General features: G+C 41.7%; 2 protein-coding genes across 2 annotated transcripts; both read right to left on the reverse strand.

Annotated features, from left to right (window-relative positions):
- Positions 1-317: 317 nt before the first annotated feature.
- Positions 318-7,796, reverse strand: LOC128718135 (ATP-binding cassette subfamily C member 4-like). The gene is made up of 12 exons (XM_053811808.1): positions 7,462-7,796; positions 7,179-7,386; positions 6,327-6,549; positions 5,442-6,149; positions 4,869-5,344; positions 3,983-4,378; positions 3,115-3,455; positions 2,084-2,486; positions 1,842-1,992; positions 1,527-1,757; positions 730-1,444; positions 318-627 (listed from the first exon to the last, which is right to left on the reverse strand). Exons 1-12 carry the CDS (start codon positions 7,794-7,796, stop codon positions 318-320), a joined length of 4,497 nt encoding a protein of 1,498 aa, XP_053667783.1.
- Positions 7,797-10,517: 2,721 nt separating this feature from the next.
- LOC128710364 (ATP-binding cassette sub-family C member 4) lies at positions 10,518-14,998 on the reverse strand. Its single transcript, XM_053805417.1, has 4 exons — positions 14,471-14,998; positions 12,060-14,348; positions 10,886-11,988; positions 10,518-10,815 (listed from the first exon to the last, which is right to left on the reverse strand). Exons 1-4 carry the CDS (start codon positions 14,996-14,998, stop codon positions 10,518-10,520), a joined length of 4,218 nt encoding a protein of 1,405 aa, XP_053661392.1.
- Between the last annotated feature and the right edge of the window lie 12,533 nt (positions 14,999-27,531).

Below are 27,531 nucleotides of genomic sequence, written 5' to 3' on the forward strand. Positions count from 1 at the left end.
AAATTGCAATGTCCCGTATCGTGTCTGGAGTCCCGGTTACGCGTGATAACGGTTTCGCGAGACAACTCGTACAATGTTTTAACGGTCGAGATCCATTATCAGCATTACCACGCGTATCACAATCGGGGCAGCACTGAGACTATCAGCTGATCGTGCCGTGGGGCAGCGGTACCGGAGAAAACGTGCCAAAATTGACAAAACGCTGATATTCGTTTATTACTTGATAAACTTGCCGGTTACATTCGTTTAGTACATGCTAGTGAGGTACATAGGTTATCCGAAAAAAAAATCTCTGCGTCTTCGAGGACCGCGGGAAGTTACATTCCCGCTGTAGTGGAACTGTCCGCTGCGGAATCAATCGGTTGCGTCAATCGTTTCGTATAGGCTTGATAAGCTATATCGGTTAATTGTTGGGCGGTAGAATCTCCCATCTTGTTTACCAACCGCTTCAGTGCGCCATCGGGACGTTGCAAAAGCTCGAACGGATGCGCATATTCCACTGCTCTGCCAGCATCCATTACCAGCACACGATCGCTGTCCATTACGGTTTGTAAACGATGAGCTATTGTCAGAACAGTGCACTGCTCGAATTGATCTCGGATGGTTTTTTGTATCAATTCATCGGTTCTGTAACAAGAGAGACAAGTTAAATAAGTATCTGTGAGTGTGTGTGTTTGTGTGTGTGTGTGTGTGTGTGTTACAACTTCCGCTAAACACTTTGTTACATACTCTGGATCGACGTTGGCAGTGGCTTCATCGAGAATCAGGATAGGATTGTTGCGGAGAATAGCGCGGGCCAAACACACTAGCTGACGTTGACCCATGCTAAAGTTTGTACCACCATCTGACATTTTACCATTCAGCGTTCCCTCCATCGCCTTAACTACCTCCTTCAGTTTCACATATTCTAGTGCATTCCAAAGCGCGTCGTCACCGTGCTGCTTGAATGGATCTAAATTTTCTCGCACCGTACCGGAAAACAGAATCGGATCTTGTGGAATAATGGAGATCCGTTTGCGCAGATCGTGCAATCCCAGCGTGCCAATGTCAACACCATCGATGCGTATTATACCTTCGTTAACCGCCAACCGGAACAGTGCCTGAATGATGGACGATTTGCCTGCACCGGTGCGGCCGACGATTCCTATCTTTTCGCCCGCCTCTATTGTCATATTGAGGTCTCTCAGAACCAAATTGGAATGTGGCGAGTAACGCAGCGAAAAGTGCTCGAACCGCATCGATCCCATTGCCGGCCAACCGGCAGGAGGTTTGTGTTTTCCGACTGACAGCAGCGATGCTTCGGGTTCGACCTCGGCGTACTCTACCACACGTTCGACGGATGTCATTTGATTTTCCAATTCCGCCGTTTGTCGCATACCCCATTGGCACATGAAGATCAGGTTAAACACTTGTGTGATAGCCAACCCAACATTGCCACTCATTGCTATCGTGTCAAGGATGGATGGAAAGCAAGGTAATAGCAATCGATTAATGTTAGTGAAATACCTCCCGTATGGACTACTTACAATTTTCCACCATCAAAAAACTTAAAGTTACCACGGCGATGTACAAAACACACACCAGCTCCAACCATTGGGCGAATGCGCGTGTTGTCGCCAGAAAGAGATACCACGCCGAGGTGTTCAAATCTTGATGCTTATCGAACTCGTCTGCCAGAATTTTTTCCACCCCGAATGCACGGATGGTACTAAGACCTTGAAAGGACGCATTCGCATGAGAGAATATAGGGCTCCTCGCTGGAAAGCGCATAACAAAGTTTGAGAAATAATTTGTGAGAAGTTTCTGTAGAATATTCTATAGATTTATGTTTCTACACCTACTCGATGCCTCTACCCGCTTGATGCTGCGGGCAGTGTTGGTGTATATATGACGCAAGAAGTAGAAAATTATGGCCATGATCAGTGTTGGGAACAGAAGCCAATAGTTCACCAGCGCTACCAGCACGATGATCGCCAAAAATTCAACAAAGAACTGCGACGTTTGCGTGATGAAAAGTATAAAGAATAAAATTTCGTTTGGTGAGCACAGTGTTGCTGCTAGAAGACTTGCTGTGCGTACTTACCAGAATGCAGTCCATCATCGCAAACGGAAGAAAGGTATCGATGCAACCAATATCTCGTGAAAATCGGTTCAGTATCCGGCCGGATGGGTTTGTGTTGAAGAAGTACATTGTGGCACGGGTAATGCCGCGGAAAAGCCGATCATGCAACCGTATCGTGGCCCGCAGACAAATGTAGAAGAATAGAAAGGAGCGGCTCAAAGAGAGCACAAACATAAACAGCATCGCAATCGCATAGATCAGTATGTACTGGTGGCGGGACAATCGGGTAAAGATGCTTCCTTCCAGCTTGGGCGGGATCGGAAGAATAACGTCATGGTTGTCACTAATGTTACGGTCAGCACCCATCTCAGTTCGATTGCTTTTCAACCGCTCGAGAGCGCTCGAGTACTCTTCCCAGTTTACCCTGCAATCGAAAAGAAACGTTCACAGTTCACACAGCGAAAGGAAAAGAAAGCGAATGAATGTTAATCCTTTCGCATCATATGAACATCACGTCTGAACAAGTGCTTGAGTGAACCGAGTGAATGGGATCGCTTAGATTGCTCTACGAACAGAGAGTTTTATGTTTCTAAACCCTGGTTTGCGTTACTGAAAACCAATTTGAACTATCTAAATTCCTATACTCTCTGTTTCACTAACTAATTGTCTATTTACAAACTTGTTCGTGCAAACGAATTGCTCTGCAATTTATCTAATTCGCTAGCTCATTGGTTCTTTAAGGTCAATGCACTAAGAAAGCAGGGTTACAGAAGAATTTTACGATTGATAATGATGATACACAAACGGATGATTTGGGGTGATGGTGGTTCAACGCAGTCCGCAGTGATGGGTTTCGCTAAAAAAAATCCAAACTTCATTTTTTTACTACACACTGACTCCTAATGGTCACGTCCATCACAGAATTACTCTTTCAGGAACATCCCCTTTTTGGAGTGTTGGACCATTACGATTGGAAGCCTGGTTATTAGCACCAATCGACACGTTTGTTGCTCTCGCTGGCCGGCTTGATGTTGATATTAATGTACACTTACCACTGGGAGATGTAGTAATCGATACCACTCATGCTGGCCTGGGCCAATAGAAACAGGACAACGGCCAACACAAGCAAAAGGTTGCTTTCCACCGCTACGAAGAAGCTCTTGTACACTCGCCATCCGATACGACCGGTTAGTTGTGATTCTCCATGGAGGTGATTTGGATCGTCCTGAGATGGGTTTGATCTTTTCTTCGCACCACGACGTTCCTCGCGGTCATCGTACCCATCGAAAACCATGCTGCTCGAGGAAAATGGGGATGGTTGGTAAATGGACTGGTGCTGTTGATGCGCTGGCTGATGTTGGGCCGGTGTTGGATGAATGGAGAGTCTTCGTTCCTGGTGATTGAGAAGTGTTACAAAACATATAAATGTAGCATTACAAATTATGGTACTGTGCGTTCATAAGTTAACTATGTAACACACGCGCCAATTAACGCCACACAGTATAATACATTAGAGACAATTACTGGTTTTGTTGCGCATTTAAATATTCAATAAACGCATCACTATAAATCCCTATGCGGTTCTCGCTGCTACATCGCGTTTAGTTATCGTGTTAAAATATTCAAATTACATTGCCACCGGTACAGTGCCGTCTAGAAACGAAGGGTGGCAGTCCCTGGAAAGCAATATCCGTGCAGCCGCTCCCTCTTGGGATGAGTGAAATCGAATTCATTTCAATTTTGAAATGTAAAAAATAACACTACGGAACCTTCGTATGTGGTCACCGATCTAGAGCCGGATAAGAAAATTGTCCATTTTTCTAATTCGCGGGCAATGCAGTGGTCACTCCCGAGTATAGCCATACGCGACATGTAGTAGATAGATAAAAAAAACAGGCGAAAATAGCACGTTACACCTACCGTCATTCTATGCGCCTCGGTTTTACCGCTGATATCAATGCTGATGGTGGTGGTATCGTATTCAATCCCATTGTTCGCGACACTATCGACTTTCCGTAGCTGTTGGCCGGTTTGCCCGTCTAGGGTGCTGCAAAATTGCTCTGAAGCACCGTTGTGCTGTCCCACCGTTGAGGGCAATGTAGACGGATCATCAGACGGCGATGCGTCGTTGCTTTGTTTCCGTTCCCGTCCGCCATCTTCATGTTGCGGTTCGGTCAGCATGGTGGAAAAGTGCCCCGATTCTGCCAGCGTGCGGAATGGTCCCTGCTGTTCCACGCTTCCCATATTCATTAGCACGACATGCTTCATGTCCTTTAAGTATTGGAGCTGGTGCGTTACCAGCACGCAAACTTTTTCCTGCAATTGAAAATTTGTGTGTAAGCTACTGCGGTATTATGTGTTTTTTTGTCGTGTTTATATTGACGGACCGAACCAGGGTTGAAGAAGCGTTCAAAGGCGTTTTTACGCTTTGCTAAACTTTTACGAGTAGTTTTTGTTTTTGTTTTTTCCAACATAGTTTATGAGGCCCCGTGTGAGAAGAACCATATGCATATGCTTTCGAGCAACTGGAAATATTGTAAGCCTCGTGCTGAGTAGTGAACAAAGAAATTGTAGGCAATCAAGGGCAAAATATGGGTGAAATAGTTGCTACCAGCACGCTCTCGTTTGGGAAAACGCTCACGAAACACGCGTCTCTTCTTCGTGTTTTTTTTTTGCAGTTCATTCAATATAGTTTGAAATTCTACAAACGAATCGTGGTTTGGAAAACATCAATACTTCAATACATCGTGATTTAAAAAAGCTACCCAAGAATAAAATAAACTTTAGCTTAGTTTCTTTATCTCACCTTTAAATACTTCACGATACACTCCTCAAAGATGTGCTTACCCACGTGGGCATCCACCGCGGATAATGGGTCGTCAAGAAGGTAAACGTCCGCCCGGCGGTAAATGGCTCTGGCCAGGCTGATCCGAGCACGTTGCCCACCGCTCAAGCTAATGCCTCGCTCACCGACGATCGTTAGATCTCCGTTCGGGAGCAGCTGGAAATCTCGATCCAAAGCACAAACCGATACGACCTCCCGGTATCGCTTTTCCTGGTAGTCCTCGGTGAAGACGATATTGTTTTTAACCGTTCCCTCGAACAGCCAGGGTTCCTGTGGTGCGTAGCTAAGGTTCCCATTGATTTCCAATCGTCCGTCGTCCAGCTCGAGCTCACCGAGGATAACCTGAAGCATGGTCGATTTACCGCTCCCTACCGAACCAACGATTACGCACGGCATCGTCTTGTCCACAGTCAGCGTCACGTGTTTTATGCCACCAGCTGCAAATAACAGTAAAGAGCTTTTTTAGCATGCTGTTTGGGTTTCCCTCGCAAAACAGACCCGATTATAAAACAGCTATGCGTAGCCATACGGTACCTCGTACATTAACTTCACCATCGGAAGCTGGCAAATCCTTTTCCCAGAGTGCCGTGGCGTTGCGCATAAAAATTCCTTGTCGCGTTACAGCTTTTCTGTTAATGAAGCGCCTGCTGCGAGGTACACTTTTGCTGTTGCTGCGGGCGTTTCCTTCCGGTGTTGAGTTTGCCACGCTGTCCACTCCGTTCCCGTTCCGGACAGGGCGCAGCAACTCGCGAGCACTCTCATCTACCGCTGTTTCATGCACAGTCGTCTGCTTGGACCGATCCGGCCCAAATTTTCGCTCGTCGAGCAACAGAAAGTTCTGTATTCGTCTTATCGACACCAGTCCCTCGTGAACGGATGTCAGTGCCAGCGGCCAAAAGTGTAGCATCGAGCTGTATAGCCAGTTAAAGTAGGAGGTCACGATGAACACCCGCTTTGCGGTGAATACGTTTCCGTACAGGACGTACGCGACTAAGCTTAGAAAGATGGCCACACGTGAAACGAGATTGAACGATAGCAGGCCGGCGCGTATAAATAGTGTTCCCCGTATCCCGTTCACCTCCTTCCGCCGGATACGGTCCACCATGCGGCTAAAGCTATCCTCCCAGGCGTACATCTTTATCACTTGAATACCCTGTATGATTTCGTTCATAAACTGTATCCTCCGGTCGGTTCGATTGGCCGTTTTCAACCGATAAAGTGCCGCCTTCTTGCCAAGCCACGCTAAAAGAAACATACATTTATCTGAATTTCGCTTCATATATTCGTAGTTGTTCTATTGCATCATTTAATTTTTAATGTTGTAGTATTAATTTTTCATTATGGCAAATACTGTGTTTTATTTAAATTTAGTAAATGCTCAGATGAAAGTGGGTTGGAAAGTGCACAACAAAAACTTACCCTGCAAAGGAATGAAGCTGAGCAAAAATGCAATGCCAAACAGTCCCGATATGGCAATCTGTCTGTAAATGAAGAACCCCAGCACCAGCAACTCAATTAACCCTTTCCAGATGTCATGTACAAAGCCGGTGGCTGTGTCAAATTTGGCCACATCGTTAGACATCAAATTGATCACCTGCCCGGTCATACCGTCCGTTCCTGCTGCTTTCGTTATTCGCAGCGCCTGGATTACGATGGGAAGGGAAAGCACAAACGGCAGGCAATAAATAACGTGGAAAATCTAAATAAATTACATTGCATTTTCTCCACCTAAATCAAGCACTACAACAGCACTGGGAACAGTCGTTAACGGATTAACTATGAAGGATATCGGTCCGGGACTACTTTTCAATAATTTATTACAAACAATATGTTTTTGTAGCGTTTTCCATTCGTCTGCTGTTCACGAGATGCACAAATGGACTGCAAATGCAAGCAAAACTGCAACGACTTGTCTACAACTTTTAGCCTCGCATCGTTCAGAGTGTCGCTAGCACTTCTGCAGGCGTCCGCTTCGCAGGCTGCAGATCGAATAAATAAAAAACAATAAAAAAAGGAAGCTGTGCTCAATGTTCGCAGTGGCGCCAACGATTTGTTGCGGAAATTGTTGCATAATTGATTAAATTGTGCATGTTAAGCTGCAATCCTCTAGCGCGCCGCCATGCAGTCGCCAGTTCGTTCGTTTTTTTCTTTCCTTTTTCGTTTGTTTTGCTTCCTCTCAACTCAACCTTCGTCGCGTTTTTGTCTTTTGTTGCCAAGACACCGTCCGTGGGCTTTTGTGTCCCGTATAGCGTTTTTACACACGATACGTACCTTTTTGTAGAGCAGTGAACAGCATGCGACACGAATCTTCATTCCGATTTGAAATATGTACAGGATAAAGTGATGGAAGATGGCTACCGGTACCAGCGAGCATAGAATGATCCCGATAGCATAGTAATAGGCTTCCTCCTTAGCAATGTCCTGCTGTCCAGGAGCAAAATAGGACACCAATCCTCCAAGGCACTGTGGTTGAAGGATTCTGTAGGGAAATGAATGTGAATGTTGCTTGCGTAATAATGAGATAAGTCATGCTTTCCGCCTCTAGTCTTCATACCTGGCAAGTAAGTCAACGAGGGTATACATCGATCCATAGCCAAGTATCGATCGCCAATATATTCGATAAATGACCCGCAGAAAACTGGGCTGGCTGCTGGCTTTCTGTTCCGCTTTCCAGTAACTCTCAAACTGATAGGACAGTTGTGCGCTCTGATGGTTTGAAATCGTCTCGTAAATATCGGATTCCTCGATGGGGCGCTTCAGGCCCGTCTGGAATAGATTCTTCAACCACCAGAAAGTGTACCAAGACACTGGGTCTGCTTTCGTGACCGGGTTAGCCTCCCGGCGGAGATCGTGTATTTTTGTGTCCTGATCATACTCGGCTGGATTCATTTCGGTGTGGGCATGAGAATCCACTAGCAAACAGTAAAATGAAGGGAAACCACTCCCAGAAGGTGTACCACTGCAGGCTTCCGAGCACTGTATGACTTATCACTTTGTCGCTGGACGCACACGCCGAGGTCACTTTATCAGTTAGTCTAGCAGCAGCATCTTTAAACGTTCGCCAAAGCGCGCATTATGTATGCAAATGTGCTAAGCATACACACGCTATCTCATTTCTCATTGCTGCTATTTAACTTGTCAAATCACAGAACAAAGGTGAAAACGCTACACGCAAGACCAAGCTTGGTAATCAATTCACTGCGAACTTCACAGCACAACAGAAAAAAAACGCTGCAAGAAGTAAAACGTTAAGTTAGGCAGACTTATTCAATTATATGAAAAGCATTACTAAACACACACAGGAGATGAGGAGTTTCTCCCTCATTCAAGTCATGATCTTGCGATGATGCCGTGGGTTCTTTCGTTAATGCACTCAAATGTATGACAGGCGTCGAGCGTCGAGAATTCTTTACTCTTATCTCTCGACATTATCGCCAGCCAGCCTAGCCAGTCTTTAATCCTTTTGAAAACATTTCGTAGATGCTCGTTTGACAACGAATCAACGGCACCGAATTTAGTCGCCGCACATGCTTCCAAGTACATTGATTTATTTGAAATTGTATTGCAAACATACTGTAGAGGAAGGCCACTCAGTTTTGGAACAAAATCTACCAATTAGTTTTAGGTTCAACGACCGTGCGTAACAGCTGAACTTTGTTTTACAAGATACAACACCGTACCACGTGCTGGCACGTGCGAGACAGATCAATAAGCGAGTAGTTTGGGAAGCACATGGTAGCAAGAAATTATCTATTTGGTCAGTTGTTTCACACTGACTAATGTTGCTTCAACCCGAAATTCTTTTGGGGAAAGAAGTTAAAGTCTCACGTCCCACTCACTACGATCCTATTTGCAATATTAGAAGAGATGTTTCTATAGAAATAGACTCAACCACTCGCGGGAACATATCCCCTTATGATAATACGGCGGCGCACTGGCTGAAACTGGCTTGTGATGTGTATGAATGATGACGCCAACAAACGGGGAGTTCAATTCTCATCCGGCCAACTGGTCAGGACAAGGAAGCGAACGACGCACTGAATCAAAACAAAAGATAACTCACGGTCAATCGCCAACGATTTTGTTTGCCACACACACCATTAGTTCGTTCGTAGACGACAACGACGCGACGTACGTGCGCTCTCGCCGTTTGGTACCTTCTTGTGCGGCATTGTCCCCTATTAATCATTCTTCATTGCGACACGGAGGACGCAATACCGGGCGCGGCATGAGGCCCGTCAATGTCGGTTTAACTTGAACCGTTCCCGGTTGGTGCCAATTGATTTGTGTCAATTCTACGGGTCAAATAGAAAGATAAAGTTTACACAGCAGATTAATTGAACGAATTAAATATCTCCATACACCAGCATGGTTTTCACACTTTTGGGCCTCATGGAGATTTACACGTATTGTTATACACTTGTTTCGTTATCTTTTAGTACGATTGCGACGTATACACAATGTTTAAATCTTGCCACATATTCTTTACCTTGAATGCTTTGTTACGTTTAATGGAGAATATATTTACCAGGCCGGTATGTAAACAATGGCCTACGAAAAATTTACACGAAGAACGATGCGCGTGTTTCACCCGCGAACTTGCTCGAACTAAAGCGCGAACCGCGTGCTGTAGCGCCCCATGCACACCACGTTTTAATCGCACTCTCATCGCTATTCTCTCATAACGCTCCCATACACACCCAGTTGATTCTCAATACTCAACATTGGTGGGAAATTATGCCCAATTTTCTTTGACGCTATGCCGAACGTACGTCCTTTTGCTCCACTCGTTACCATGTATTTTTGTTAGTATGTTTATCAAAAATTGTTTGCAATGTTAAACTCATTTCATTCGATTGAGACAAAACGATTCTTGATTGGTCTGACCATTCTCTTCTCTCTTAACTGTATACCTTTCAGCAGATACACCAACTGGTTCGGAGGTTTTGGTCTCTCTTTTTGCTCATTCACAAAGATCTCCTGGTTTGACTAAGTAAGACGGGAATTTTCGTAACATAAGCGAAATCTTTCTTCCAATAGCAGCACTCTCAGGCCATTTTATGTTGCATTACAATATAGTTGAAGTAGCAATTCGATACGTTAGTTCTCGGCTAGACGTTATCCTCGTGCGATGTGAAATTCATGAGGTCACTTGTCGCATTGCGACTTTTCTTATTCTGCTCGCAACACAGTGTATTGGTGCTGAAAACGGTCGGTAAAAACGAACTGGAAAAGAATTGTGGAAAATTCTTTCCTCTTTTCACTAGCTGCTGGCAAATGTGATGCCATTGGACATTTACAATCAATATCCAGCAATCATGTTTTATAAAAAAAACTATGCTATAGAAAAAGTTAGACGAATTAGTTTGATATACTTTTTATTACATTACTACATTTATGACAAAAGTTAAGGCATTATTGTTTAAGTAACGCGCAGCGCGTATTTCTATGGAATTGAAACAAGACTTTTCATCATTCATATTTTATTCCTATCTTGCTTGTTGATGCTTTTCAAAACTTTTGCCCTATGGAAACAATGCATAATGAAATAATCTCAAACATTGATCGCAATATGTCCCTAAAAAATTGCCGTATGCTTATTATGCATGCTTATGACAGTCCCAGGGTGATTGCTTCTGTTTGTCTTGCGCTAGATTTTTTAAAGTTATCCTCGGCAGTACGCATCAACATTGCCGCAGTAGCTACTCCGGTTTGATCTACTAGACGGCGAAGATAACCAATCGGACCATGCAGAAGCTCGTGCGGATGTCCAAATTCGACTACGCGTCCTGTGTCCATCACCAATACCCGATCGCTATCCATAACCGTGTGTAATCGATGCGCAATAGTTAATACTGTGCAATGGGCGAATTTTGTTCGAATAGTAGATTGAATAAGTTTGTCCGTTCTGTAACAAAAAAAAGAAGGAAAACACTTAGAACCACACTCAATATACTGTTTTGATCGCAAATACTTACTCAGGGTCAACATTGGCAGTAGCTTCATCTAATACGAGGATTTTATTGTTACGCAGAATCGCTCTTGCAAGACAAACCAACTGCCTTTGGCCCATGCTAAAATTACTTCCGCCGTCCGACATCCGACACTCCAAACCGCCAGCCAGCGAAGATACCGCTTCCTTCAGTTCAACCTGATCTAGCGCATTCCACAGTTCGTCGTCCTTGCGTTGATCGAAAGGATCCAAATTGCTGCGCAGTGTGCCGGAAAACAAGATTGGATCCTGCGGTATGATCGATATTTTGTTCCGCAAGTCTCGCAATCCCAATGTTTTCGTATCAATGTCGTCGATCTCGATGTTTCCCTCAAACGGTGCCAAACGGAACAGTGCCTGTATGAGAGATGATTTACCGGCCCCGGTTCGTCCCACGATTCCAACCTTTTCATTGGAACGAATGGTAAAATTAAGATCCCTCAGTACACGTTCACCGTCCTCATTGTAGCGTAGATCTACGTTGATAAACCGTATCGCACCGAACTCGGGCCAGTTACGTTGAGGTCGGTGTTTTGGAGCCGTCTCGAGCGGTGGTTCGGAAGGTAGATTTGTATACTCATTCACTCGCTCCACCGAAACCATCTGATTTTCCAATTCTGCCGATTGCCGCATCCCCCACTGGCACATACCGACCAAGCTAATCGTCTTCGTAATGGCCAATCCAACGCTTCCACCGAGCATTTGCTGGCTATTCCCGATGAGAAAGCTTATCGTTACGACACCGATGTACAAAACGCACACCAGATCGAGCCACAACGCAAAAGCACGACTGGTAGAGATAAACATGTACCAAGCGGACGAGTTCACATCCAGAAATTCGTTAAACTCATGTCTAAGCACTGCTTCTGCACCAAAAGCACGTATCGTCGAGAGTCCTTGAAGTGTGGCATTTGTGTGTGAGAAGAGGGGCGATCGGTTGACAGATTCGATGCGCTTTACCACCCGTGATGTGTTTAGATACATATGTCGAATATAGTACATTATCACAGCCACAATCGCCGTTGGAAGAAGGAACCAATAGTTGACGATCGAGACTACTGCTACAACCGCGATCATTTCCAGAAAAAACTGTAAGAAAAAATACATCAGTTAGATCTCCGAGGCAAACCTACATTTATTTGAGTCTCCGCGAAACTTACTATGACGCAGTCTAGCAGGGCCATCGGCAGCGTAGAGTCGATCGAACCAATATCTTTGGAAAATCGATTAAGAATCCTACCTGAAGGATTTGTATTGAAGAAGTGCATAGTTGCACGGGTTAATCCACGGAACAAACGATCGTGTAGATTTACGGATATACGAAGACAGACGTAAAAGAACGAAAACGATCGTTGCACAACTAAGATTACCAGCAGTATTATTAATCCACTGTAAATCCAAATGTACTGCTGACGTTCAATGAAGTTACTGACATTAGTTTGCTCCTGGAGCAAAATGCGCACATCACGAGAACTCAAGATCGTATGATTATCATTCAAATCAAACTCAGGAGGAATGCCTGCAACTTGTTCTTCCCAATTCACCCATTCTGCCACAAAAATGTCCACTCCACTGACAACGATTTGCGATAGCACCATTAGTGCACTTAGCCAAAATACCCAGCCGCAACTATTGACCGCAGTTATGTAGGTTTTGTACACGGCTAGCCCCACACTACCGGCACCACCTTGAGATTCTTTTTCTTCTTCCTGCTTATCTTGCTGTAGCAGGTCCATCATAAGGTCGTCACGCTGAGAACCAGTCGAAGATCCACTAGTCCGTCTGGGGCGAAGATTTTTGAGCTCCTTTTCTATTGGATTTTCGAGAGGAGATTCGTCAGGCGTCAGTGCCATGATCGATTCGATATTCGATTTCTTCAGTTCTCTAAAGCTTCCACAAGCTTCCACTCGCCCACCATTCATCAGAACTATCTGCTGAACATCTTTTAAATACTGCAATTGATGCGTAACCAAAACACATACACTATTCGCGAGGAAATCGCGGATACACAGTTCGTAGATATGCTTGCCCACATGTGTATCAACGGCTGATAATGGGTCATCCAGTAGATAGATGTCTGCCTTCCGGTAGATGGCACGGGCCAGATTAACACGTGCTCTTTGTCCTCCGCTTAAACTAATTCCGCGTTCCCCTACAATCGTTTGATCACCATGCGGGAACAGTTCAAAGTCTTTCTCCAGAGCGCAAACGCGTACCACTCGCAGATAACGTCGCTCGTCGTACTCTTCTGTAAACAGGATGTTATTCCGCACACTTCCTCCAAACAGCCAAGGTTCTTGAGCGGCATAGCTTACGGTACCATAAATTTCCACCCTTCCATCGTCCAGCTCAAGCTCTCCTAAAATCACCTGTAGTAGAGTAGACTTCCCGGATCCAACTGGACCTACCAGAACACACAATCTTCCAGGATCAACAGTCAAGCTAACAGATTCTATCCCTATATTTGAAGTCTCTTCTGGACCATCTCCTCTGCCGCTTCCATTACCGGTTACAGTCGCACCTGACACTGCCGAAGGACACATCCAACGTGCTGTGGCGCTATCGAGTACGATACCTTTCCTATCACCTGCCACCGTTTGCACCAGACGTTTTGGCAGCAAGGGTTCAGAATCAATCTCATCACTTTTTACTGCAGCTTTGATACCGTTTTGCTGGCTGCTTTCTTTTAGGTCTTGCGTGCCTCCATCTTTATCGCTGGTAGCACGCATCGTTTTTTTCGTGTTTTTCATTCCTCCCTTTCCAGCCGATTGCGTGTTTGTAGCGATCGAAGATTTTCCTTCGGGTGTTAGAAGAAAATCACGTATGCGTTTGAGCGAGATGTAACCTTCGGCACAGAAAGTAATCGCCATTGGCCAGAAATGTACCATGGAATCGTTCAGTATGCTGTAGAACGACGTTACAATGAAGACCTTTTTGGCAGTGATAACATTCTCGGTGACCGTGTACGACAGCAGGCTGATAAAAATGGACACACGCGATACGGTAAAAAACGATATGAGCGTTGCTCGCACGTACGCACCACCTCGAATCGCTTGTATCTCTTTCCGCCGGATCGTCTCGATCATCTTGGCGAAAGAGCTTTCCCACGTGTACATTTTGATCACCTGTATGCCTTGTATAATTTCATTCATGAAGCGTACACGCAGATCGGTCCGTTTAGCTGCCTTCATCCGGTAGGTGGCCGTTTTCTTACCAACCCAAGCTTGCAGTGGGATAAAACTCATCAAGAACGCCATCCCAAGCAAGCCCGAGAAGCCGATTTGACAATAAATGAAATAGCCAAGAAGGATAGCTTCCATTGGGCCCTTCCAGAGATCATGTACGAAGCACAAAGCTATATCGAACTTGCCAACGTCGTTCGAAAGTAGATTGATGATTTTCCCATTAAGTCCATCTCCCGCGGTGGTCGATTTAGAGAGTTTAAGTACCTAAAAGATGAAGCGAGAAAAAAAACAAATTAAAGGGCGTGTTACACATCTCGACACCAACTATCTGCACCATAAATCTAGACCAAAAGGGACCAGAGCGTTAATCGTCACAAAAACATTACCTTGTTATAAATTAAGCACGATGCGCCTATGCGAAACTTCATTCCGAGTTGAAAAATGTAAAAGATGAAGGGATGAAATGAGATGACCGATAACAGCGAACAGGTGATAACACCTATCGCGTACAGGTACGCGTCTCGTTCGCTGATGGTGTCCTGGTTTGGCGTAAAGTAGGATACCAACTCTCCTAGCAACAGCGGCTGAGCGACCCGGTTGGCAGTTTCGAATGCCGAGAATGCTAGGCCCCAGAACAGAGTTTCCTTGCCAAATGCTCTCCAGTAAACACGAGCAAAACTCGCCTTGTCTGGTCCACGCTGTTCTTCCTCTGACCATAACCGCTCGAACGTTTCAGCCAATCCATGGCTACTGTGCTCTGGAAGCGTGGTGTACAGCTTTTCCTCCGTAATTTCTTTCCGCTGTCCGTAGTGGAACATTTCCCGTAGCCACCAGAAGCTACGCTTCGAGAAGAAAGAGGCATTTTGAACAGGGTTGGTCTGTTTCCCGGTGCTGAATGTGTGTTCGCGGTTCATTCTCTACTAGAATGCTTCTTCGTTAATCGTGATGTATAATTGTTTACTGGGAATTTTGTGCTGTGGTCAGTCATCAGCCACAAATGACATCCCATCGAGTAGGACACGATGCAAGAGCATACAAGACATATAATCAAACTGATTCCGTAATCGGTACTGCACGTTTCCACGTGACCTAGAAGAAAAAAAAACGAAAGTATGAAACAAAAAATTAGAAGTGATAATGAAACAGAAGTTATCAATTTGCTTACAAAAGTAGCATTTAAAAATTTCCTGCAATTTATAATACACAGCTTGGCGTTCTGCATTTACTCCACGATCGTTGCCAAGTACGATTACCTGTACATGTTTATATGTTTGGTAGGTTAGGATAAACTGAATATTTACCGATTGTTTCATAAACCTAAACACATTGTGCTAGTTTGTTCTATCTATTATTTCAAACAATTGTAAAAAAGTACGTCAGTTCCCACCAACTGCAGACAAATTTGTATTAACAGATCCACAAAATGGGCCATAAAAACGGTTGCAGACTGTTGCTCACATTTATGGGCAAAGTACATTGTAGAGGTATATTCAACGGGGCTGACCAAACTAATCATTCCGCTCCACTGATTCCACATCCCTCATTATGTTTGACATCAAAATAGTGCGCAAAGAAACCGTTGTGGTGGCCGCCACATCGATGCGAAGCAGGAACCGGTTTTACCAGTGTAAAACACTCACAGTTGAGTTTACCGGAGAAATGCCCAGCAGTTTTACGTCGAGGATGTTTTAGATCACAGACTTAACACTCTTTTTTTATTACAGACGGCCTTTCAATGCATTTAGGTTCTTTTCCATCGCACTCGCTAAATTCCAACGCGTTGTACTGACGGGATCGCGATAATATGTTAGATTGGTTTATTTTACCACACAATAGTATTTTGAACAATGGCTTTGCTTTAAATCAGTCGTAACCGAACATTCGCGCACTTAGCATCATCGTTGAATGATCTAACAAAAGGCATAACAGATGCGTACACTAAAAATAACTTGATTTGTTCCGACATTGAAAACAAAAAAAAAATGTGTCCTATGAAAACGTACAGTGCCCGTGGTCTTAACTAAGGCATACCATTCTTCACAAGCAATGGGAAAAAATCCAATTCAGTCCGGATCGAAGGCCAATCATAAACAATGCTCAATCAATACATTGCAAACTTTTAGCACCGAACTTATTTGGCGTCTGTTGCGGGAACTCTTAATAAAACTCTCATCACGGCACGGTCTACTGTCGTGAACTACCTCAAGACTTGCTGGCAGAGACTTCCATTGTCGTAAAGTGCCCTAAAACACAATATCTACCATCGATCCGTTGGAGTTCCTACGGCATGCAAGTAACGTTGCCTCGATCGTACACTTCCACTGAATCCGAAGTGTTCGGTATAAACACACCCTGGCGCGTTCAATCACCCTAGACTGATCGATGAAGCGAACATTACGTTTGTTTTCCTTGTCGCCTTCGGTACGCACACTCGCACGATGCTCCACACCGAACAACGTCGCACCGATTTATCAGCACGAGAGTGCAGCGTTAGTTAAACAAAACAATCGCTACGCCATTTTACCTTTTTGGTCACTTTATTCCACGATACAGTTACGGAAACCTACCAGCAGCAGAACTGTCCACGACCGCGGCTAGATTATGAATGAATGACCAACAATGAAACACACGCACACACACACACGCATTAGCGCACACGTATGCACAACAAGTAGACGAAAAAACAGCTGTCAATGACAGTTTCGCTGCGCTCTCGAAACTCTCTGCTCTCGGGATTTCTCCAAACCGGGCCCAAGAGAGGGCGGTTCGCAAAATCTCACTATGAACACTTCAGTTTCATAGCAACGGCGAAAAACGCACCTCCGGAGGATGTTGTGTAGCAAGCCATGATTAATGGGGCTGGTGTTGTTCAATGGTTTGCCCTCCTTCTGGTGGCATCGTATGTACACTATCCGACTACAGAAACACTTACCGCTACGGACGATGAAGCTAACATAAACCTTCTAGCACCAAGCTCTAAGTTCAACTGGAAAACATTCTCTCCGATGGCCACGTTTGTCGCGTATTGTACAATGTTATCTTTCTGCTTCTGGTGCCACCAAGTCTCTTACTGATAAGCACCGCACCGCTGTCACGTTGATTTGCTACCAGGGGGTGATGCAAACGCACGCGGAAGACGATCTCAATTTCATAACAGAAAGTAATGTATTGCTAAGAACTGCAATAAACCATCCTTTAAGAGCAGCTGGTAACAAAACATGGTTGCTCGTACATGCTGGCCAGTTCGTGATTCATTGTATCGTGTTTACTATCCTGGTGAAATCATTCTTATGCAATTCATAAATTCTACGAGAGATATAATATTAGTTATCGCAACGGTATATTTGATGCACGCTTCCTTCATGTTATGAACATATTTTTTAATTGATTCACCCTCTCATCTGTATAGAGCACGTTGGCGCGAAAATCGTACGATCTTCAATACTCCGAATCCACGCTTGATGAATGTATCGCTTCTACGCGACAATAAACTGCTGCACGGCCAGGAGCGTCGAGGATCACGCATGTCCGTACGGTTACCGTCCCGCCAGCCCAGCATGGCCTCGCTGCGACCGCATTCGCCGAATGCATCGATAGGTAAGATAGGTCTGTATATGGGAATCCGGTCCCGATGTCCCGTCCATATTCAATAATGTCTGCTTGGACGTAGTTAACGTTATTCGTTCCTGGTTCCTAGAGTCGTCGTTGCCTTATGCTCTTTTTGCTGACCTTATCTTTCTTCATCTGTCGTTTCCTGCCACTATCGAACTGTTCTTCTAACTTAGTGTCTTTTTACATTTGTTTTTTGCTTTTCCTGGTTGTCGTCGAATTTCAATTGTTGATCGTTGATGAGGAATTTCCTATTCGCTTCTCACGCTAATCGAAAATGACGATTATGTTGGAAACGTTTTAAATGAAGAAAACGAATCACCTCAACAACAATGACAAAGTTTGAATGATGTTAAACTGCTTTAGCGCTTACAACGTCCAACCAGATAAACAGAGAATAAATTGTGCTCTGATTCTACCCCATCATACCACGCAACTTGTAACAAGAACTCGTCACTGGTGATCTAGTAATTTCTTTTCAAGAGTACCAGACTGTGTGTACATTTCAACACACATGTGTGCAAACACTATTAGCAGCTGAATTGATCGTTAATGGTTTTATTTCGGCTAATTGATCCTTTCGTTCGGCATGAATAACACATCGCACTAAATGCTTATGTATTCTAGACAGCGCTCTCGATAATTCTACACATTTCTACGCTCTAGATGTTCAATCTCGGCATAATCAGTCGCACCAGAATAACATAGTCTTAAATATTCAATAGTATCGAATGACGTGTAACATAGCATTATCGTAACCGTAAAGCTGTCTAAATTGGTATCTAATGTAAGCAATTTAAAATGATCTGCTACTTCGACTCTGATTGGCTAAAAAACACATAGCTCTCAATCGTTTGAAAAAAGGGACGAATTTAAACTCGTTCTGCTCATGTTCATTCCAAATTTTTATCATTAAAACATGCTAATGCTTTGCATACTACAATCGCAAATAGTGCTATATGCTTCACTTAAAGGCTTGACAAAATGAGCTTCCAACATTGAACCACACGCATATTTTTTACTTTATTCGATAATTCGTACATAACGCCATGTAATACACAGTATTCTGTTTGTTTTTTGTTGATCGTAGCGTTTCTGTTTCGCGTTGTGTCTAATGAACCTTTTGAGAAGAGTAATTCATATATATGTACAATTCAAGAGTGATCGACTCTCATGGCTGAGTCGACTCTCAAAACATTCATGTATCTTCATTGATGAAACCTCAAAGATTCTTGAATCATTAAGGAATCATAATATTACGCATTTTTTATATGTTTAGTTCCTGAAACAAGAATTTTTGAACTAATAAAACAACCTCAAATCGTGCTAATATTGAATTGTATGGACGAATTGCGCTAGCTTTATTTTCCAATGGCAAATATGCTAATATATAATTCGTAAATAACGTATATTTATAGTATGTGTAATTGGAATGCGACCTTAGATAAGGAGACTCTCGATGCTCTTGTAATCTCACATGTTACATGTAAGATCTCACATGTTATCCTCTGGAACCTCACTGCAGCATCCGACGCAATAGGCCCTTGGTGGATGTTGTTGGTTTGTTACATACTAAAACTATATGTCTTATATAACTCATGTAACTTAGTTTTACATAACGCCTTTTCCTTTCGTTTTTACTTTCGGGTCCGCTATGATCTAAGCGTTATTTGCGAATTTTATATTTTGATAATTGTGATACAAAGGTTTAAAGCAAGCGGCGTTGACAATACGAAAAAAAAATTATATTATATATAAATTATATAATTATATATATAATTATAAATTATATAAAAAAGAAATAAATAAATGCATTTTTTAATAATTAGATTGTCCTACATTCAGAATAGAAAATCTTGTTTCAGAAGGTGTATAAACTTTGCGTAAAATCTTGATACCGTTTTAAAATTGTTTGAGCATTGATGAATGTTGAGAATACAGATTCAGAGTCTTTCATCCAGATTCGTGGATTCACTCAACATTAATTCTGTTTTGTTTGTTCAACAAAATGTTTATTAGTTTGTTTTCAATTTTCGTTTAGAACCTTTCTATTCTTTCTTGCTTGTATTTTCTCTCTTTTCTTTCTTTCTTTCTCTTTCTCTTTCTCTTTTTCTCTTTTCTCTATGTTTATCTTTTCCTACCACTTTCTGTTACATCTATGCAGGCAGTCTGTATCCGCTACATGAGGTGGAAATATAAGTATAGTAATGCAAACCGTACAGCACCTGAGTGTAAGGCAAGGAATGCTATCTATATGCAATGAAACAATGTAAAATATATAGTATATTAATGGTTCTAATTGCTGAAGCTTGTTCAGCTCAAAATTGCAAACACAAAACCCCCAAACTTCTATCACTCGTCCCACTTTTCGCAGAGACACATTCACATGGCAAAAAGAGCCAGCAGCAAGATCATGCGGCACCGGCACCGGACACTTTGCAACACGTAAAACAATAAGTTGTTTCGGTTGCTACATTTTGTACAAGTAATGCTAAACATTGTGGACAGGATTGCGGAGGATGAACGTCATGTAACACGCTAATCACACAACCGTCGATCGACCATCGATCATTGAATGCCGGTTCTTTAACCGGATTACTTCTTCGCACATGCTGATGTATCAGCTCTTTTACAAATCATCGATGTGTCGCCCTTTTAACAGCAGTAAAGATCCCGCGTTTAAATAAGATATCAGAAACAGAACAGCTTTAACGCGTGTGCCCAGATAATAAATAAAGCAAACTGCTCACTCAGTAGGTATTAATTTGCATTAACAGCTTTCAAGTAATGTTGCTAGAACAAATATCTCTATTCTTGCAATTGAAATACTGGCTCTTTTAGTTGTGTTACCTATTAATGCTTTTAATATGCGGTTTTGTTGTAACTAACACTTTCTAGTTAATCTCCGAACTCGGATTATCTATCTATGAACTTGGTAGTTTGGTTCAATTTCGACATTGAAAAAATCACACTGTATCGTAAGTCACACTATTCGTTAGATGAAGCAAACCACAGCCTATGATTTATTTGCATGCTCCACAACGCTATCAATCTTCATTTGGCCGTCTACAATTCCATTTCAACGTGCATTAATTGGACAGTCGTAACAACGTTTCTCTGCCATGCTGTTGTTCATTGTTGTGCTATGTGTTTTTTAGACTTTCTCTTGGCAACTTTTGCAGCCTTATAGATGTACAACAACAATCTCTCTGCGATTTGTATACTATCGAATTTATATACCTTCTTGAAATTGGATAAAATGACTGAAGCTATTCAAAATGCCCTTCTGCTATTCCCATTGAACATTTTCTTTTTCACTCTTTTGAAGTACGTTGTAGTACCGTTAATATTTACCATTTTGTTCTGCTTAGAGAACAATAGAAATTCCCCTATCATCAGTTATCTAAATTTAACACGTATCTCGTTAACCTAATTATTGTACTTGATGGTTCGTGTTCTTATGTATTCTAATCTATTTAAAACTATACAATTACATAATAACATTCTTTTCTATGCCATTCCCAACACACACACACTTACACACATGATCCGCAACATAAAACAGGCTCTCGACGAGGATCTCGCGGAAGCAGTAATGCATCGGCAACATCCACCAAGTCCAACCGTAGTGCAAACCACCATTCAAAGGACAACGGTACTGCGCACCCGAACGAGAGTGTCACAGTGGAGATAGCGGAAATTAAAACATAAACTAGGGCACTGGAAGAAGCCTGTATAAGCAAATCAGACCGCGGAGAAGCGCCAAAACTATAACGGATAACTGTTTCGTTAGCGCATTTTTCAGTTTGCCTTTAACTGTGAAGCTTACTTTCCGCACATTAATCGAATGCCCTGCAAAAAAGCATTTGCTGCGCAATGGAAAATGCACAACGTATGATTTAAATACTGTACTGTGTGAACCATCCGGCTTCCGATAACTCACCATTCTAGGGACCATTAATCGATGCAGATGAGTTTCACGAAAGAGCCCAAACCAGTAGAAGCACAATGAACATTTACGCCTAGCAAACTACAGCAACAGCAAACGATTGTGCACAATGCTTAGTACTTGTGCACAATGATTGAATTTTTCTTACACCAAATCTAGTCGATATTTGCTAAGTGACATATTTAGCTGCTGTGAAACGGAAAAATGTGAATAGTGCTAGTGGTAATGAAAAAACGCCCAAGAAAATGTCCAACGAAAAGATAAATGGCGTGGAAACAGATATCTAGCTATGGCGCATTATTTGAAACTACTAGGAGAATGGCGCTAAAAAGTTGCACTATTTCTATCATTTGGATCCGTTTTCCTACGGCTTACCTGTCGGTGCTTGAAGCAAACGAAAAAGACATTTCATAAAACAAAACAAAAATAAACAAAAAATAATGCAAATTGTAATACAAAGTTGAAGGAAAATCTCTCTGTAGTGTACCATTTAAAATGTGCATTTTAAGCTTTCGTTCGACACGCAATTTTGACAAAACAAAAGAAAATGTTGATAAAATTAACAGACAAACACGTGTAGGATTGCACTACATAAGACAATCGAAGAGTGATGAAGAAGGATGTCGAACAAATATCATGATCACGAGAGAGGGGGGACAAGTTTGCCGTGCTACATACAAAATCATCCGTGATAAAAAAGAAAGAGAATACTGATACACTAGTAATGACACTAGTAACGAATCGAATAATGATACAAGTGAACAAAAATAAACGACGTAAAGAATTGCATGAGATAGCAACATAATACGAAACAAGTCGCACGGCTACTCGATGCTAAATCAGAGCCGTTTCTGTGTAGGGACTAAATAATGTACCGATCTTGCGCATATGTGATCAGCCCAGAGAGAGAGAGAGAGAGAGAGAGAGAGAGAGAGAGAGAGAGAAAGAGAGAGCGAGAGAGAGAGGAGAAGTAGATGAACAAAACTGATAAAATGTTTGATTAGCGAACGAAATATTACTACATATAAATACGCTAGGTAACATTTAATTAACTATTCAACTGCAAAAAAACTCTTTGAGATAAAATGTTTGCTCCTACAAAATGGCATTTACCATTTGTACATGTTCAGTATCGAGCAATTAGTGTCGGGATTACACTACTCACCATCGAATGCTTTAAAAAGGACATAAAGAAGCGCTTTCTCACCAATAGCGAAACGTTTCTAGAACGTTATATAGTGATATAAGTATGGCTTAAAATTTGAGTTTGTTTCCCGTAACACCATACTGTTCAATCATGTTCGATCCACATTCTCATCGCTTGTCGGTTACTACGGATTATTCTTTACTTAAATGTGCATTTTGCTGTCGCAAAAAAACATTTTACATCGAATAACGTCATTTAACGCTAAACGTGCTTTACCGTTCCGCACCATCATACACCTGAGGCACTTATCCCGGCACTGATCTACATGGATAGCAGGAATGGGATGGTACCGAATTTGTGGAACAAATGGAAACACATGCGATTCACGTTCGAAGAGTAACCTGAAATCAACCCCATTTCTGTACTTGCTGCTGCTGCGTACGACCGGCAAATATTAGCCGGTTTAGAGTGTAACCAAATTCTAGAGACAACTACAAACCATAACTTGCATGTGATATAAGCGGAACGAACGTTTGCTTAGAACTTTCGTTTCGTTAGCTTAGGTTGTAGATGCTAAAATCGTAATCAAAGTCAAATCAAAACAAGTCTAAAAAGTCTAAAAAACATTAAAAAATATTGAAAAACTTAAAAAAAAACAACAAACACACCAATATAATTCTATCACACGAACTGATGATGAGTATCGGTCAGCAGAATGTAGCGAATTCCTAACCTTTTTAACATTATTTTCCTAAAGCAACTACTCGTACACACACAATACAATTTTACAAGCAATGCGCTGCCAAATGAAATTAATATATGAAAAAAGCAACAACCAAAAAAAAAACAATAAAATCGGAAAGTGGGTTAAAAATAACATCTCTCACTATTATTGCATGGATTGTTGCGGTATCCTTGGGGAAACAAACATTTATTTACTCATGAACACCGCTTTACACCTTACAGTCAGACGTATAATCTCTTGAATATTTTTCGTAAAATAGGGGAAGATTTTAGGAAAAATATTCGGTGTATATGCTGCGTATTTTCTTTTACTCTCGATGGTTACACCAAACGTGCAACAAACATCCCAAGGAACCGCGCATGCCAAATCACAAGAAGTAAATAATGAATGCAATAGAACAAAACAGTGACCGTTGTGTAGTAAACATCGGAAAACTAGTTATTGACCCGATTTACAAAAAAAAACGTATCCTTCCGTAATATTTGAATACACCTTACCGAGTAAAGTACTATATTTCCATATAACCTATCTAAATCGTAGCGGCATGCATGAGCTTACCGTAAAAAATCTAATATATTCCAAAGCTTTAACTGAATGAAACAAAAAAAGTCAAAAAGTACTTGTACAACCAAGCATTAATTGTGAGGAATAATCGGACAAATCGATTAGAATGATCGTAGAACCGAGTACACTAATACAAGCCATTCTCTTATAGTAGCTGTTTCAGCGGTGAAACAATTAATATGCATCGTCCTTACGCACGTACAGGTGATGATACTGGGTGGGCGTACAGCCAACTATACATCGGCAGTACCATGATTCCGCATCATACGCAGCGTGATGCTCCAATAGCCCTTTGCCTGCAGTCAGATCCAAACAAAATTAAAAGTAAACAATGAAAAATAATCAAAATGTACTTGACATAATTTTCTCGAGATATACATACACATACATGTATGAGAGAAAAGGTGAGATGAGTAGAATCTTACAATTAATAGGACGGCTTTATACAAAACAAAATATATTGAAGTAAATATATATATATACAAACACCGTATAAGTTATACATAAACAAAATCTATCTCTTGATCAACTATTACTGCATTAAGAAATATAAGTAACGTAGTTAAAATGAATACGCACACTTTAAGCAAAGAAACAACAAATGGTGACACAAGGAAAGTGAAGAAGTTGGGCATAGACAAAACATATGTAACACAACTTCAAAAAAAAAGAAAAAAAAACAGGCTTAGAATCTAACAAAACCAGCACATAAGGATAACTGTCGTAGATGGATAGATTTTGGAGGATGTTTAAATTCAACTTATATCTCAATACAACAAGTGGCGCCTGTATCTGCATCGCTGTTGCTAGAGGCAGATAGACATACATTAGTATCAAAACTTAATGCAACATTAGAAACACTTTCTGGGCGCAGCAAGGTGCGAACACCACTGAAAAGCCAGTTATGTATTAGTTGGATTGTGTCGCTTGAATTTCGACACGACGCAGCCACGTTTTTTTTGCCACGTACATCCTATGCAAGAGAACAAGTAAACAACGTTCACAGCAGTCTGCATCAGTTGCCGGATGAAGAAGGACGAATACAAAACAGACATTTGAGCTAGCGAAACCAACAAACGGAATGATGTATAGCAAACCAGTAGTAGTAAATAGGAGATAACCGGTAGAGTTTAGAACAGCAAACGAATACTTTACGAGTGAAATAAACAACCGAACGTAAAACCTATGTGGCTAGAGAAGTAAGCAGTTCCTGAACTACGTAACTTTAGAACTAGCCAAAATGAGACCAACGGTACCAGAAGATCAATGTAGAATTTAAACTGTTGCTCCAATTTGCCGCTTGTTAATGGTCGCCAAGTGCGTATATGTGTTTTTGCTAACTTTTGATGTACTTTACACTGGCATCATGTGGATAACGAACGTCATGGATCACGTGTGTTTCTTGATGGAAAGGTCGCTAAAACGCCTGGTAATTTGAAATTTGGGGAAGAATTTCAAAGGCTAGCTCGCGTTTTGCATGAAAAGGATTTGGCTGGTTTCCACCATGAGCCAGAGGTGCATCCTGATTTCATGCCCTGTTTGTGTAGCAGTTGATTGTGTAGCTGATCGTAAAAGAATTCGCTAGTAATGTTAGTTTTACCACAAATGCGCTAAGGAAAATCCTTCGCACAATTCTCATTTACAACAAAGCAGCGTAGCCAATAGTTGTTTCAGTACTATTTAGATGGATTGTAGTCGTAGAGTGATAGTAGAATCAGATGAACCTAAACGTAAAACAACAACAAAAAAAACATTAGTGAAATAATCATGAAACGACGACAACTGTGTACAACGCTAATCGTGTTTAAGTATTGGTTTTGAAGTATATTCTTTTGTGTAGCAAACACCAGCAAACAAGTAGCTTAGGCATTAGTGGAATCAGCCAGAAATAAAATTGTATTGGACATTTCATCAAAATGCCTACCATTACACATGTATTTTTGGGGAACTATTTTAAAAGGTGCCACTCCTAGCATCCACTCGTACTGTCCTATCTCCTATTTATTATACAAGGTGTGTGCTATCTTTCCGAACGGGAATCTAACGTGCCGGAATGATATAAGAAACTCTATTTTCCTAACTGGTTCAATTCTACTTTTCTATTCCGATTTCATCAAAGCTACAGGCTGCTGTGGAAACATTCGTCTGTGACAGTATGTAAAAAAAAAGGGCCACACGACATTCGACACTGTGACAACATTGCACGACCTTAACATATGCGTTAAAACGTATATAAACTTTCTCAAAAATGTGTCCACCCTAACACACATGCAACAACAACAAAAACATGCATAACACAGCATACAAGGAAAGTTAAACCACTAACCAGCACTAAGCAGACACACATCTACACCAGATCTTTAAATAAGCTGCTCTAGGATGAAAGGAATGAAGCTAACATAAAGGCATTGAAAGTGTGTGCGATAATGTGATGTGAGCATCGAAATACGCTAACGGCAAAGCTGCACGGAAATGCGCAGGAAAAGAAACAGCTGTCGCATTGTAAATCCAAACTGCACCCGATGATGACTTACATGCCCATACTTAAAATAAGAGCAACAATTCTACTATGAACATAAAAAAAAACAAAAGAAAACACGACAAATGAAAAATCTAGCTGAGATGTATCACTTTACAGAACCTAAAATCTTTTAATGAAACTTATTTACTTTACATAAACTAACAAAACCACACAACGAGTGTTTGTATTTGTAGCATCGCTAAAAATGATGACTTACGTTGACTACTTGTGTTTTTTTGTGTAACTTACATAATCTCTTAATCTTACTTCTGTAATCGCTTTTGGCTGAGCGTGTATCTAGACCTTTTGCCTTGTGATCTTCTCTGCGTAAGGATCTACTCGATCATGTCTACAATTTCTCCGTATACTTGGGAGGGAACTGTTCGGATGAGCGGTTGGTACCGTTTCGGTGATGTGAATCACCGGCCTAGTTGCCATCTAAGCAATTGGGTCATCGTAAAGCTTATAATACTCGACAATATAACTACGTCCTTCAACCGGCTTTTACAACGCAACCGATACGTTGCCGCCAACTTTGGGCAGAGTTTATGTGTCTCTGAAATAAGTCAAAGCTGACGCCGGAGCTGGATTTGTTCCAATGTAGGTTTTGCTTTAGATCACTTAAAAATGCTCTAACTTTTCTGAACGACCCCTATGCATTCGCAATAACGTAAGTATGTTTTAAGTTCTCATTTTACGATATCAGATGATTTCTAGAGATAAAAAAAACTTTTTTTTTAAGATAATACACTTTCTTAAGATAATTTTTTTAAGATAATAGACAAAAGCAATTATCATATGGGAATTATAAATAAGAATAGTTTTCAGTTTTACTTATCGGTTCATAGATTGTTTCCATGTTTCTTTCGTTTAATAGAAACTGATTGCCATTTTGCAATGTACTTCCTGGAT

Source organism: Anopheles marshallii, chromosome 2 (genome assembly GCF_943734725.1).
Source record: "Anopheles marshallii chromosome 2, idAnoMarsDA_429_01, whole genome shotgun sequence".
Lineage (NCBI taxonomy): Eukaryota > Metazoa > Arthropoda > Insecta > Diptera > Culicidae > Anopheles > Anopheles marshallii.